The 12,175-nt window shown below is 35.9% G+C and overlaps 1 protein-coding gene and 1 pseudogene across 2 annotated transcripts in view; both read left to right on the forward strand.

Annotated features, from left to right (window-relative positions):
- Nucleotides 1-12,175, forward strand: part of LDAH (lipid droplet associated hydrolase) — a 103,821-nt gene that overhangs the window by 56,756 nt on the left and 34,890 nt on the right. For both annotated transcript variants that reach the window (XR_015553678.1, XM_014782152.2), the window contains exon 5: nucleotides 11,302-11,536. Coding sequence is in view for 1 of the 2 variants with exons in the window: in XM_014782152.2 (XP_014637638.1) it covers nucleotides 11,302-11,536 (235 nt within the window). In the remaining variant the exon portion in view is untranslated. The remainder of the gene's footprint in view (nucleotides 1-11,301; nucleotides 11,537-12,175) is intronic.
- Nucleotides 5,240-7,347, forward strand: LOC147916016 (nuclear pore complex protein Nup88 pseudogene; annotated as a pseudogene).

Here is a 12,175-nt window from a genome sequence, read left to right on the forward strand (position 1 = left end):
TCTTGATTTTTTCCTGAACTGAAAGGGGGACAGAGCCTTACCTGTTCCCTTATCAAAGCCGGTATTGGAGTTTATGCATTTCCTTCAGTTATTGGGACCTGACCTTTTGCTATGAATTAACTGCTTGTTTTCCCAAGTTTTAATCTCAACCTCATGGGGTCTTAGCTGCCCCTCAACTGTTGGATTTGCTTTTTGCCGGATAAAATGGAACAAGAAAGCCATGCTTTGCCCCTTCCTTTTGACTTCTGGGAAGCTAGGAGTGTTTACTGGGATAGCTGGCAGAAATCCCCTGTTGTCTGGTGCATGAACGCAGCGTGTGCCTCTGGCCATAGGCCTTTCCATGGTCTCACTCCCCCGTAGTCCAAAAACCTGTGACGGATACCTTTGCCTCGTCTTCATACAGGTATTAAAATGGTGTCTTAGTCTATGGAACTGACATGTGCGTGTTTCACGGTGTCTTTCTGCCAAGTTAAATGGGGAAGGATCTTTTTTACTGTTTTCCCCAAATAACCCTGAGCTCTGTCATCAGCACTTTGCTCGCGTAGGTACTCAGTGAATATTTGTCAAACAATTTCTCTTTCCAAGGCCGTTTTCAAAGATTCCTAGGCCAGGAGGAAGAAGAGGTTTTTCGTGCCCATTTTATATGTTTCTACTATACTCCTTATTTCCCATTGCATGGTACCTGTCATGCATTATTATAAATATCTCTCCCATTAGACTGTAAGTTCTCTAAAAGCAGACACTCTGTGTTGTTCACCATTTTGTCTCTAGCACTCACCACAGCATCTGGTGTATTGTAGGTGTCAGTATGTCTTTAATGAATGAACAAATTAACAAACCGAAAAACAACCAATGGACCTAACGAATGACTCTTCCCTCTCAGTCATTCTTGGCTTAAGCTTTTAAAGACTGGAGTTTCTAACTTAGAAAAGTCCCAACCCCATTGTCAAACGATTGGAGTTTTTTGCTTCCTGACCCCCAGATAGTACTCCAGCTCCAAGTTTAGGGAATTGCCAAATAGGAGTTTTTTGGTCAGCAAAGCTATCCTTTCAGATTCTTTGTAGCTTTGTCACTGGAAAGCTGATACTGCCAAAGGCCATAGTAGTCAGGTGAGAATTATGTAGCTGTCGACATGAGGATGGGTTTGCTGCTGTCACCATCACTCGATTCTGAGGCTACCTGGAGAACACTGTTCAATTCAGAATAACAGGCGCTCCATAATAGATTGTTGTACAGCAGAGCAGCTTGTAAAGAATAATCTGCAGTGAGCCTGTGAGCGTCATTATTTTCTCTTTGCATTCTTAGCGATTCTGAAAAAATGACTCAATGATTAATAATAATAATAAATTCAGGAAAAATAAACATCAAAATACTCTCTAATTTCTAAAAACATACCCTGTATAAAAATCCCAAAGTGTATATTTACTTTCCTGTACTATTCAAGAAAACATGGTTGTGCTTCATTATCAAAAGTTGACTCTGGTAGATTTCAGATAAGAATGTGAAATACATAAAAATGTTTCCTTAGAGTAGAATGAATTGGCCAGCCTAGAAGTTCTTTCTTTAATGAGACTGTAACATAAGAAAATGTTTTGTCATGTACACAGATTTGGAAACCTTCTCTGCACAGCTGAGCTATAAAATTGGGTATATTTCCTTGACCTCGGTGATTTTCTTGCCAATAGGTTTCTATATGAATAAAAAATTTTTATTACTGTGGCTTATCCTATCAAATTTGGACTATAGATTTCATTGAATTCGTCATTATGATATCTAGGAAAAGTATAAGTTTCACCCAACAGGTAATAACTGTTGTTCTCTAAAAGCAAGAGAGGAAAACCAATCTCATCAACTAACTATTAGTTGTGATAAACAATCTTTGGTCTTCTTATATTTTTGAGAGGCAATGATGCGTTCAGAGTACATATTAGAACTTCCTTATTGTTTCGGTACATTCCCATGATTTCAGAGTGCACTTTAATTCTCAATTTATTATTGATATAGATCAACCAAAATGTAACCCTGTAGTTGCTCATGTATTTTCAGAGTTTCCCTTGCATGCAGTTTTGGTTAACATGGGTCACAGTAATGGATCATTTATACGAAGTAATGGGTTGCTTCCTCTTTCTGCCAGCTGATTTGATCAGTCTGAAGTTCCTTATATACTGTGGGTTACATAACTAGTATGGAATCTGTATGGTACATTGTTTAGTATGACAGTAACTGTATTAACCATTTATATTCTCTGAATTTTTGAGGACATTTTAATAAACACAAAGAAGCCCCTTATTTTGAAGTGAATAAACTTGAAACTAAAATGAGCAATGAGTTACCATAAAGGACTAAATTACCAGACTTCTTGGAAAACAGATCATTTTCATTAGTTGGATTGTTCTAGTTAACTGTGGATTGGCCAGGGGGGAAAAAAACCAAAAACATTTATTTCTGACTTTCCCATTTAAAATATTCGTAATGTGTTTTAGCATATTTTTCTGCTTTCATAAACAGAATACAATAGAACATAATTTAGTTTTACTTTCCTAATGAAGAATTTGTAGCACCTGAGAGTCCTGGTTCTATTTTCTCTTATCCTCTACGGTGGTATCATAAATACAGAAGGTTTAGGTTAATGTACTGACCTCACATTATTCCCTGGAATTATTTTTTTAACTAAATCCCTGATAGTAGTTGGTTTGGTAATTTACTAGTATGGTTAAAACTTGCCTTGAAGAGAAAATAAGATTGAGAACTGACTGGTTAAATTCCAGTTAGTGGAGATTGCACTATTCCATAACAGCTAATTTTCTAGGTATCACTTATAGAACATAGTTGAGGAACCTGATTTTGCTTATGCAAAAATACCTTTGTACTTTCAGAATAAAAAGCCCAAAGAACATATGAGCCCCAAGGCTTAGAATGTCTTATTTGAAGCTTGCTACCTCCCTTTTATTCACAATCCCAAGCAGCTGGTTTCAAAGAAGAAGCAGAACTTTGACATCCTCATTGTCAGCACATGCAAAGCTACCTAATGTTTCATTGTAGCACAGTCTTCCGTTGTATGGATGTCTCGTAATTTATGTACACATTCCTAATTATGGACACATCTCCAGTCTTTCACTATTCCAAGTAATTCTGTTTTCCCGTTTTCCCGACTGCATTTATTGAACAACTCTTTTCTTGCCCACTGATACTTTTATCATAAATTTAATTCCCATATGTATTCAGGTCTCTCTTTCTAGGCTCCTTTTTTGTTTCATTGAGCTATGTGATCCTTTTCTGGTAAACAGTTTTAACTGTTGTAGCTTCATAGTATGTGTAATATTTGGTAGCGCTAATCTCCTTTCTCTTCTCTTTCAGAATTCCTAGGTTATTAGTGCAATTTGTTTTTCAGATGAACATTAATATAATTCATCAAATTTCAAAATGAACATTTTTTAGTATTTTAATTGAATTGAATTGATAAGTTAGTGGGAGAATTTATATTCTTTCACAATAGAAGAACAAGGAAATGTCTCTTTGGGTTTTAAAATTTTCTTTAGATAAGTTCAGTACATTTTTTTTTTTACGTTTGTATTTAGCTATTATTTTTGTACATGAGATTTTTCTAAATGTTTTAAACATAAACTGTAAATATGGTAATTTTGTCTTTCCGATATTTATAACTCATTTTTTAATCTTGTCTAATTTCATTGATTTAGTACTTCCTGGACAATGTTAACAATGCAATCAGAGTAATCCTATTAAAAGGGAAGTCAGACACGTCACTCCTGTTTTCAAAACTCTTCAAAGGATTCTCAGCTCACTCAGAGTAAAAACCAAAGTCCTATTAGACCCGACATCCTCTCTCCCCCCTGCTGCCTCTGTGATAAATTGTGAGCTGCTCTCCTTCCCACACTCTGCTCCAGAAATCCTGCTCTCCATGCTTTTCCAAACACACCACGTTATGCTTTATCTTACGGCCTTTGCACTTGCTGTTCCCTCTTTCTGAAAAACTCTTTTTCCAAAAATCTTCCAGCTCGCTCCCTAACTGCCTTTACACAAATGTCACCTTTCACTGAGGCCTTCCCTAATACCTACCCTTTAATAGTCTACCCTATTAAAACTATACAACACCGTTTCCGGCAATTCCTAATCTTCTTTCATTATTTTATTTCTTCCCTACCCCACCATAGGACTTGAGATTTACTAACATTATACATCTTTTACTCAAGTATTATTTATTGCTTAAATTATCATATATTTTTAAGTTATTAATCATTGTGAATTACTAACATACATGTTTTACTAGTGTTTTATATCATTTACTCATTTACTTAGTATTTACTGTCAATTATATTTTTATTATTTATGTCTTTCTCATGCAAAATAAAGAAGAAAAATGGTGTGAGAGGGATATGAAAAGTAAAAAGCACAAAATAAGATTTTAAATTTATATCTCAGATTTAGCTCCAAAATATTAGCAATTATTTAAATGAAAATATAGTAAATATATTAGTCATATTAGTTAAAAGACGAAGATTTCAGATTAGATAGAAAAAAATTCAACTGTATCCTTAAATATAAGTCTATAGAAAGGTAGAAAGTAAAAGAGTGGCAAAAGTTGTATCTTGCAAATTGTAACCAAAAGAGAGCCGGTGTAGCTATGTTAATATTAAATAAAATAAGCTCTAAGGGGAAAGCATTACTAGAGATGAAGAGAATTCCTTCATGATTATAAAAAATTTTGCTCTGTCAGCTACTAATAGTCAATATCAGGAATGAAAGAGGTAATATCACTGCCGGTGGTCCAGAGATTCAAGTATAATAGCAAGATATTATAAATAACTTTATGCCAATAAATTTGGAAGTTTAAATGAAATGGACAAATCCCTAAAAAAAGATAATATCAAAACAGATTGAAGAAGAAATAGAAAGTCTAAATGGTTCTAAGCCATTAAAGATATTGAGTCAATCAATAGTCAGAACTTCCCATAAATATAACTCCAGGCTTCACTGGTGAGTTCTGTCAAATATTCAGAGAATAAATCATTCTATTGTTTTACAAAATCCTCTAGATAATGGAAAAGGAGACCATACTCTCCAACTCAGTTTTCTCAAACTAGCAAAACATTTATATCCAAACCTGGAAAAAAATAATATAAGAGAAGAAAGTCACGGGCCGGGTTCACTCATTAACATGCAAAAGTCCTACACAAAATAGTAGGAAACCAAATATAGTAACATATAAAAAGGATGTATCATGACCAAGGTGGGTTTATCCCATGAATAGAAAGTTAGTTTCATGTTAGAAAATCAATTGATGGTTTACCACATTAATAAATGAAAGGAGAGAAATCATACGATCATCTCAATGGGTACAGAAAAGGTATTCAATAAAATTCAGCATCCATTTATGATTTTTAAAAGTGTTTAGCAAACTAGGAATAGAGGAAATTTTTTTAATCTAACAAAGCATATCTCTAGAAAACCTTCAATACACATTATGCTTTACAGTGATTGTACTGAAAATTTTTCCTTTGTGTTCAGGAGCAAGAATTATTTCTATTCAGCATTGTATTAAAGTTTTGGCCAACTCAATAAGGTAAGAAAAAGAAATAAAAGATAATAAGGAATTGAAAGGAAGAAACAACACTGTCATTATTTGTGGATGATATGAGTAGGTGCTTAGAAAATTCAAAAGAATCTACAGACAACTTATTAGAACTAATAAGAGGCTGGACACAAAATCAACATGCAGTTGTCATTTATATTGTATATATAAGCAACAACTATTTAGAAAACGAAATTTTGAAAATATCCTATTTATAATAGCATAAAAAATAAGTAATCTGACAAAAGTTGTGCAAGATGACTACATGTAAAATATATGAAACATTTTTAGAGACACTAAAGATTTATAATAAATGGAGAACTATCCCATGTTCGTGAGTTGGAAAACTCAATATTTTATAGATATTACTTCTTCTCAAATTAATTTGTAAATTTAGTACAGTCCCAATCAGAATCTCAACAAGATGTTTGTGGAACTCAAGTAGCCAATTTCAAAATGTTTATGAGAATGCAGAAAGCCAAAAATACCCAAGGCATTTTTGAAGAGCAAGAAGAAGATGGGGTTTAACTTACTCTACCAAATATCAGAATATATCGTAAAGCTTTAGTAAATAAGACGTTGTGTTCCTGGCGCAGAGTGAGGAAAGTAGGCCAGTAGAACAGATTAGCGAGCCCTGAAAGGACCCATTCACACATACACAGGATTTACAACAGAAGTGTCACTGCACAAAAGCAGGGAAAGGGCAGCTCTTGCAGTTAATAGTGCTGGGACAGTTGGGTTTCCATGTGGAAAAAATTAAATTAGACCCGTATTTCACACCACACAAAAAAATCAGTTTCAGGTAGATTATGAACCTAAATGTGAAAGACGACCATAGAGCTTTTAGAGATATTACTGAAGAATATTGGCTGTCAAGGAGCCTGCAGTGAACTGTGGCCGACCTGGCTTCCTTACCATAGTGTGCTCCTATAGCTCCAGGTGGAACTGATGAATGAGAGCCCAGTTGAAGCTGAGAAGTTGGTCTCTTCATTGTTGTCTTTGCTGCCACTGCAGCTGCTGACAAGAAACCTTCTCTTCAGCCTCGAGGGAGAAGCTTCCTGTGGGATGGGGAGGGGAGCTCCTTCTTAGCTCCTCAGCTGGGAGGCCTCAGTAGAGCAGTGAGAAACCCTGCCTCTCAATACCAAGGTGGCTTTGTGTAAAGCCACCCCTCTTTGAAATATCTCAAGTCTTGTTAAGTCCAATAGAACATTGGTAGCACTTACAGGAATAAAAGGACTCATGATATTAGAATTACCCAAAAGATAGGGGGAGAATTCTGAATTTGAAGGTGTGAAATCAGTGGTTAATTGTAGCACCACTCCAATTGCTCGAAGGTTTTCATCATTTCTACCTCTCAAATTATGCTGCATGGTATCCAAGTGAAATGCCAGATCCTTGAATTAAGCTGCTAACATTAGACAATGTGATAAAAATTTACTCTCTATGTGAGCTCCAGACACCCACTGAAATGATTGTGCTTTCAAAAGCAGAGGAGGAAAGTCTAATACTTAATTGATGCCGTGTTGTTTAAGAATTCCTATTGATCAACATCTTTAATACTTGGTATTGTTAGACTTCTTAATTTTTGCCAGTCTGAAGGGCATATTCCACATTTCTAGAGAGACAGCAGTCACATTTGACTTTGAGCCATTGGGAGCAGTCCTGAAGAATATCTTTAAACAGAAAGGCAAAGAGGAAGTCATGGCATTCCCACTATATATCAAATACCAGAATGGGGAGACCTGTTCAAGAGCCCTGGAGACATTGGAAAACTATTAGGTTCCTTACTTGTGCTTCCTGCAACTGAAGATAACTATAGTTATGATGCTTGTGCTACATACTCTGCTTACCCTGTGTCCTCAGCACCCTAGTGATTACAGCTGAATCAGGAATACTGTATCCCTGTGTTATGCTAGAAGGGGAAGAAGAAGATGACCAAATATCAGAAAAATCCTGGGATTCCAGAGCTCATCTCATTCCTTGTCTATCTGTTGGAGTTCACACTGAAAGTGGCATCCAGGAAGAATGATTCCTTCAACTGTCTTTTTTTTCCAGTCAGGCTTCACAGAGATCCCATAACCTTTGTATGTATCTTTATATATAACCTTTGTATAAACATTGCAATAGGGGCAGCCAGCTCTGATTGGATGATTCTGGATCATCCCTGTTCTGGAGGGATCTGCATCACAAGTATCCATGAATGCCTCCTAAGGCCTTTATTAAGCACAGTCCATCCAGCATCCCCTCTGCTTTGTGCTTGAGAAGATGCCAAGGTGGCAGAAACTCCCCTATTCTGGCTGCAACCCTGCATTTGTTCAAAAAGCACATGAGCGTTTTATAATGTTTTGTTGCCAGTCCATCATTTTAAAAATCATCCGAAAAGGCTGTGGCTCCCTGCTCCCAAACAATGATTTTATTCACCGTCAAGGCCACAGGGAACAGTACATTCTTACTTACGTGACAGAGGAGGAGATCTAGTAGAGGTCAAATTATTTTGACCAAAAAAGAAATAACTAGGGCCAGCCCCGTGGCTTAGCGGTTAGGTGCGCGCGCTCCGCTGCTGGCGGCCAGGGTTCGGATCCCGGGCGTGCACCGACCACCGCTTGTCGGGCCATGCTGAGGCTGCGTCCCACATACAGCAACTAGAAGGATGTGCAACTACGACGTACAACTATCCACTGGGGTTTTGGGGAAATAAATAAATAAATAAAATTATTAAAAAAATATATAAATAAATAAATAAATAAAACATGATGTCTGGGATTTGCTTCCAAATAACCCAGTGAAGGCTGTGGAGGACGCTGAGAGCCTGGTGGGTGCTCACAAAAAAAAAAAAAAAAAAAAAAAAAGAAATAACTAAAATATCTCAGCTATTGTTGAGAGAAAAAGAAAAGTCTATAGGAAATGGCTGAGAACTTAGCTGACAGATATGACCAAGGAAAAGCAAGAAGATATCGTGATTAGAAAGAAAAGAGCCTTCCACAGTTTTCACCCTCAAATCTCTGTTCTCTATTAGTGAGAGAGACATGAAAGCAGAATTACAGGTGATACCTGATCAACTTTAACATTTGGGCAATGCAATCAAACAGGTTACTATGAAAGAGGACTATAGACGGTAGAAGATGAAAAAGAGACCCAGTCCACAAAAACCCACCTTTACTCTCTGGTCCTACCAGGAAAAGTGCATTCGGTTCATCCAGAAGGAGGAATGTAAATACAGAAGGGAAATGGCACATCACTGATACCTGAAAGCTAAGGAACAGACTCACAACTGAAGTTAAACACAACCAAAGGCTTCAACCCACATTGTACAACAGATGAGAGGTAGCATTAGCTAATTTCTAAAAAAGCATTTTGAATGAAAAAATAATATCTTCATGATTTGAGGTTGGAGAAGAAACCACAAAGAAGAATAACTATAAACAAACTGTTAAATTCAACTGCATCAAACTTAAAAATTTACCTCCATTAAGAACAATATAAGAAGAATAAGAGATGAATAGGTGAGCCAAGGACTGCAGCATGACAAAGGACTGGTAGCCAGGATAAAAAACAACTCCTACAAATCAATGAGAAAAAAAAGATAGGTAACCTAATACAAAAATGTGCAGGAGACTTGAGTAGGCACTTCAGAGGATATAGAAAATGTCCAATAAACATATAAAAGCCATTCAACCTTATTAATCTTCAGAGAAACACAAATTAAAGTCATAGTGAAATACCGTTATACACCAGGTTAGTCAAAATTATAAAGTTTGGAGTTCCAAATGTGGCGAGGATATGTAGCAATATGAACTCTCGTGTCTGTTGGTAGGGAGGGTAAATTGGTATAACTACTTTGAAAAGCTATTTGGAATCATCCACTAAAGCTGAACATATGCATACCAGATGACCCAGTATTTCTACTTTGAGGTGATCAAGTCAGCAGAAATATATACACACATGCACCAAGAGACATATATAAAAGTGTTCATAGTAGCATATTTGTAATACCTCTGGATTGAAAACAACCCAAATGTCTGTCAGTAAAATAAATAAATTGTGGTATGTTCATACAATGGAAAACTATATAGCAAAGATAATAAACTATTGCTGCATATATCAACATGGGTGAATCTTATAAACAATGTTGAGTGAAGGAAATAAACACAAAAACATACTGCATGATTACATTTATGTGACATTCATTAACACACAAAAATTAACAATAGTGTTAAGGGATATATATTAGTCTGCTTGAACTTCCATAACAAAATACCATAGACTGGGTGGCTTAAACAACTGACATTTATTTTCTCACAGTTCTGGAGGCTGAAAGTCCAAGATCAGCACGCCAGCATGGTCAGTTTCTGGTGAGATTTCTTCCTGGCTTGTAGATGGCCACCTTCTCCCAGTGTGTTCACCAGACCTCTTCTTTGTGTGCACTTGGGAAAAGAGAGCAGGCTCTCTGGTGTCTCTCCTTATAAGGATACTAATCCTGTCTATCAGGGCCCCACCTTTATGACCTCATCTAACCTTAATTACCTATCTCTAGATATAGGCACCGTGGGAGTTAGGGTTTCAACATAAATGAATTTGTGGGAGACACAATTCAGTCTATAGCAGGATGATAAGTATTAATTTAAAGCAAAATAAGGAAGTGATTATATTAAGGAATGATAAGTATTGATATAAAGCAAAGAAGTCAAGATTGAGGTTACCTAAAATGTGAGCAGAGGAAGGAGTTGTGATTGGAAGATGCCATGTTGGCAGTGTTGTTTCTTGACCCACATAGCTATTTATTTTACAAATTATTTGTTAAATTGCACATTGATGTTTTATGCACTTCTCTGTAGTTATGTTATACTTAACAATTAAAAGGTTTTAAAAAAAGTAAAACCATTGTGTCCCTTCTCACTTCCTGTTTTACAATTTGTTAACATTGATGATTTATGTTACTCTATTATTAATAGGGATTGTGCTTAATTTTTTTGACTTTTCTGATTCCCCATAGAAATTATTTTTATATATTTAAAAAATATTGATATGGTAAATTTAAAATGTTTTAGTTATGCTCTTTTTTCTTCAGAAGCATTATTAAAATATGTTTGCTGAAATTCTGATGAATTGAGTTGAAATGATATTTTTGTCCTTAAGCGTCTTTCCATGTAGGTAGAGATTTCCAGCTTCACTTGTCCATGGCCTGCACTTTATTAAGGTTGGATCAGTTGTTAGAAATATATTTGGTCCTGTTAAAGACTCTCTTAGGCTGGTGAGATTAAGGAATAGAGGAGCTTTTCAAAAGGGCACTATCTCCAAATATAATGAATGAAAGAAATGCTGACTAGAAATATAGTCTTTTATGTAGCTCTACTTTCTTCTGGTGTTATTAGTCTGATCAAGTTGATATAACTGCTAAAATGGTACATTAATTCCTACTTCCAGCAATGCTTCAAAGGGATTATGAGTTGCTGTCATAATCAAGAAGTTATCTAGGAACCTGATTTTCTCCTCACTTTGAAAATTAGCCCCAGCAACTCAAGGGGCATCCATTTATCCTACCCAGATTGGTTGTGGGCTGAGGAGGCAGTGGATAGTGGTTCTTCTCAGTCTGAACAGATCTTTAGTCATATTTAAAACCCACTCATCTGTCGATACTATACAGAAGAAACAATAAAACAACAAGTTATCCCTTAAGAAAATTTCTCATAAAAGTATGTTTTTTGTTGTAGATAATTCGCTCCTTTCTGCTGTTTCCAACAATTGAGCGAATGTCTGAGTCACCCAAGGGCAGGATCATCACTCCACTTTTGTGCTGGTTTCGGTATGCTCTCTATGTCCCTGGATACTTACTACTTAAACCTTGGCCTGAGAAAATCAAGTCCTTGATGATCAGAATGGGCCTTCGAATGATGAACCTGCAGAGTGAATTTTCGTTCCTGAGTGTGTTGGAACCATTCTGCCTTGGTAAGCACATGTAACAATGTATATGTTTGTTCTTGTATCAGAAAGTGTTAAGAGAGAATAATCTCAGACAGTGGATGAATATCAAGGAAGGAATTATTTGTTGGTCTTTTTCTCCCAAAAGTTTAAAACTAGAAATAAAGGGAAAATAGTTAGAAGAGCTCTGTATGACAGATACAAAAGCCTCATCAAGTTTTAATTTTAAACCTTATCTTTCTGATTCTCCACTCTAGCTACAGGATGGTAAGAAAGACTTCTTCTGTATATTGTGTATACGGAGTCCTTACAGGAATCCAGGATGTGCCCTGTTAGCTCAGTCTGAGAACTTTGCAAAAATCAGGAAAACCCAAGGAGACCAGGCTCAATATTCCCGTAGAATAAACAGGCTATGCTTTTATTTTCCTCTTTGAATGTTTTTGGAGAGGTTTAAATTATAAAAGTAATAAATAATAGTCATGGTAATATAAAACTGGGTGCTTTGCTAATTATGTTTTCTGAATGTGCCAGGGAATGTTTTTGGTACTTTACTTTTTGGCTTCAAATGTTGTTTTTAAGTGTAATCTGTCTTTTTAGTTAATACTAAATTCTAGTGTATTTATAAATAATTTTCATAAAATAATCCTACTTTCTTAATCTATAAAA

The sequence above is a fragment of the Ceratotherium simum genome, chromosome 11, assembly GCF_057802395.1.
Source record: "Ceratotherium simum simum isolate JZ-2026a chromosome 11, ASM5780239v1, whole genome shotgun sequence".
Classification (NCBI taxonomy): Eukaryota; Metazoa; Chordata; class Mammalia; order Perissodactyla; family Rhinocerotidae; genus Ceratotherium; species Ceratotherium simum.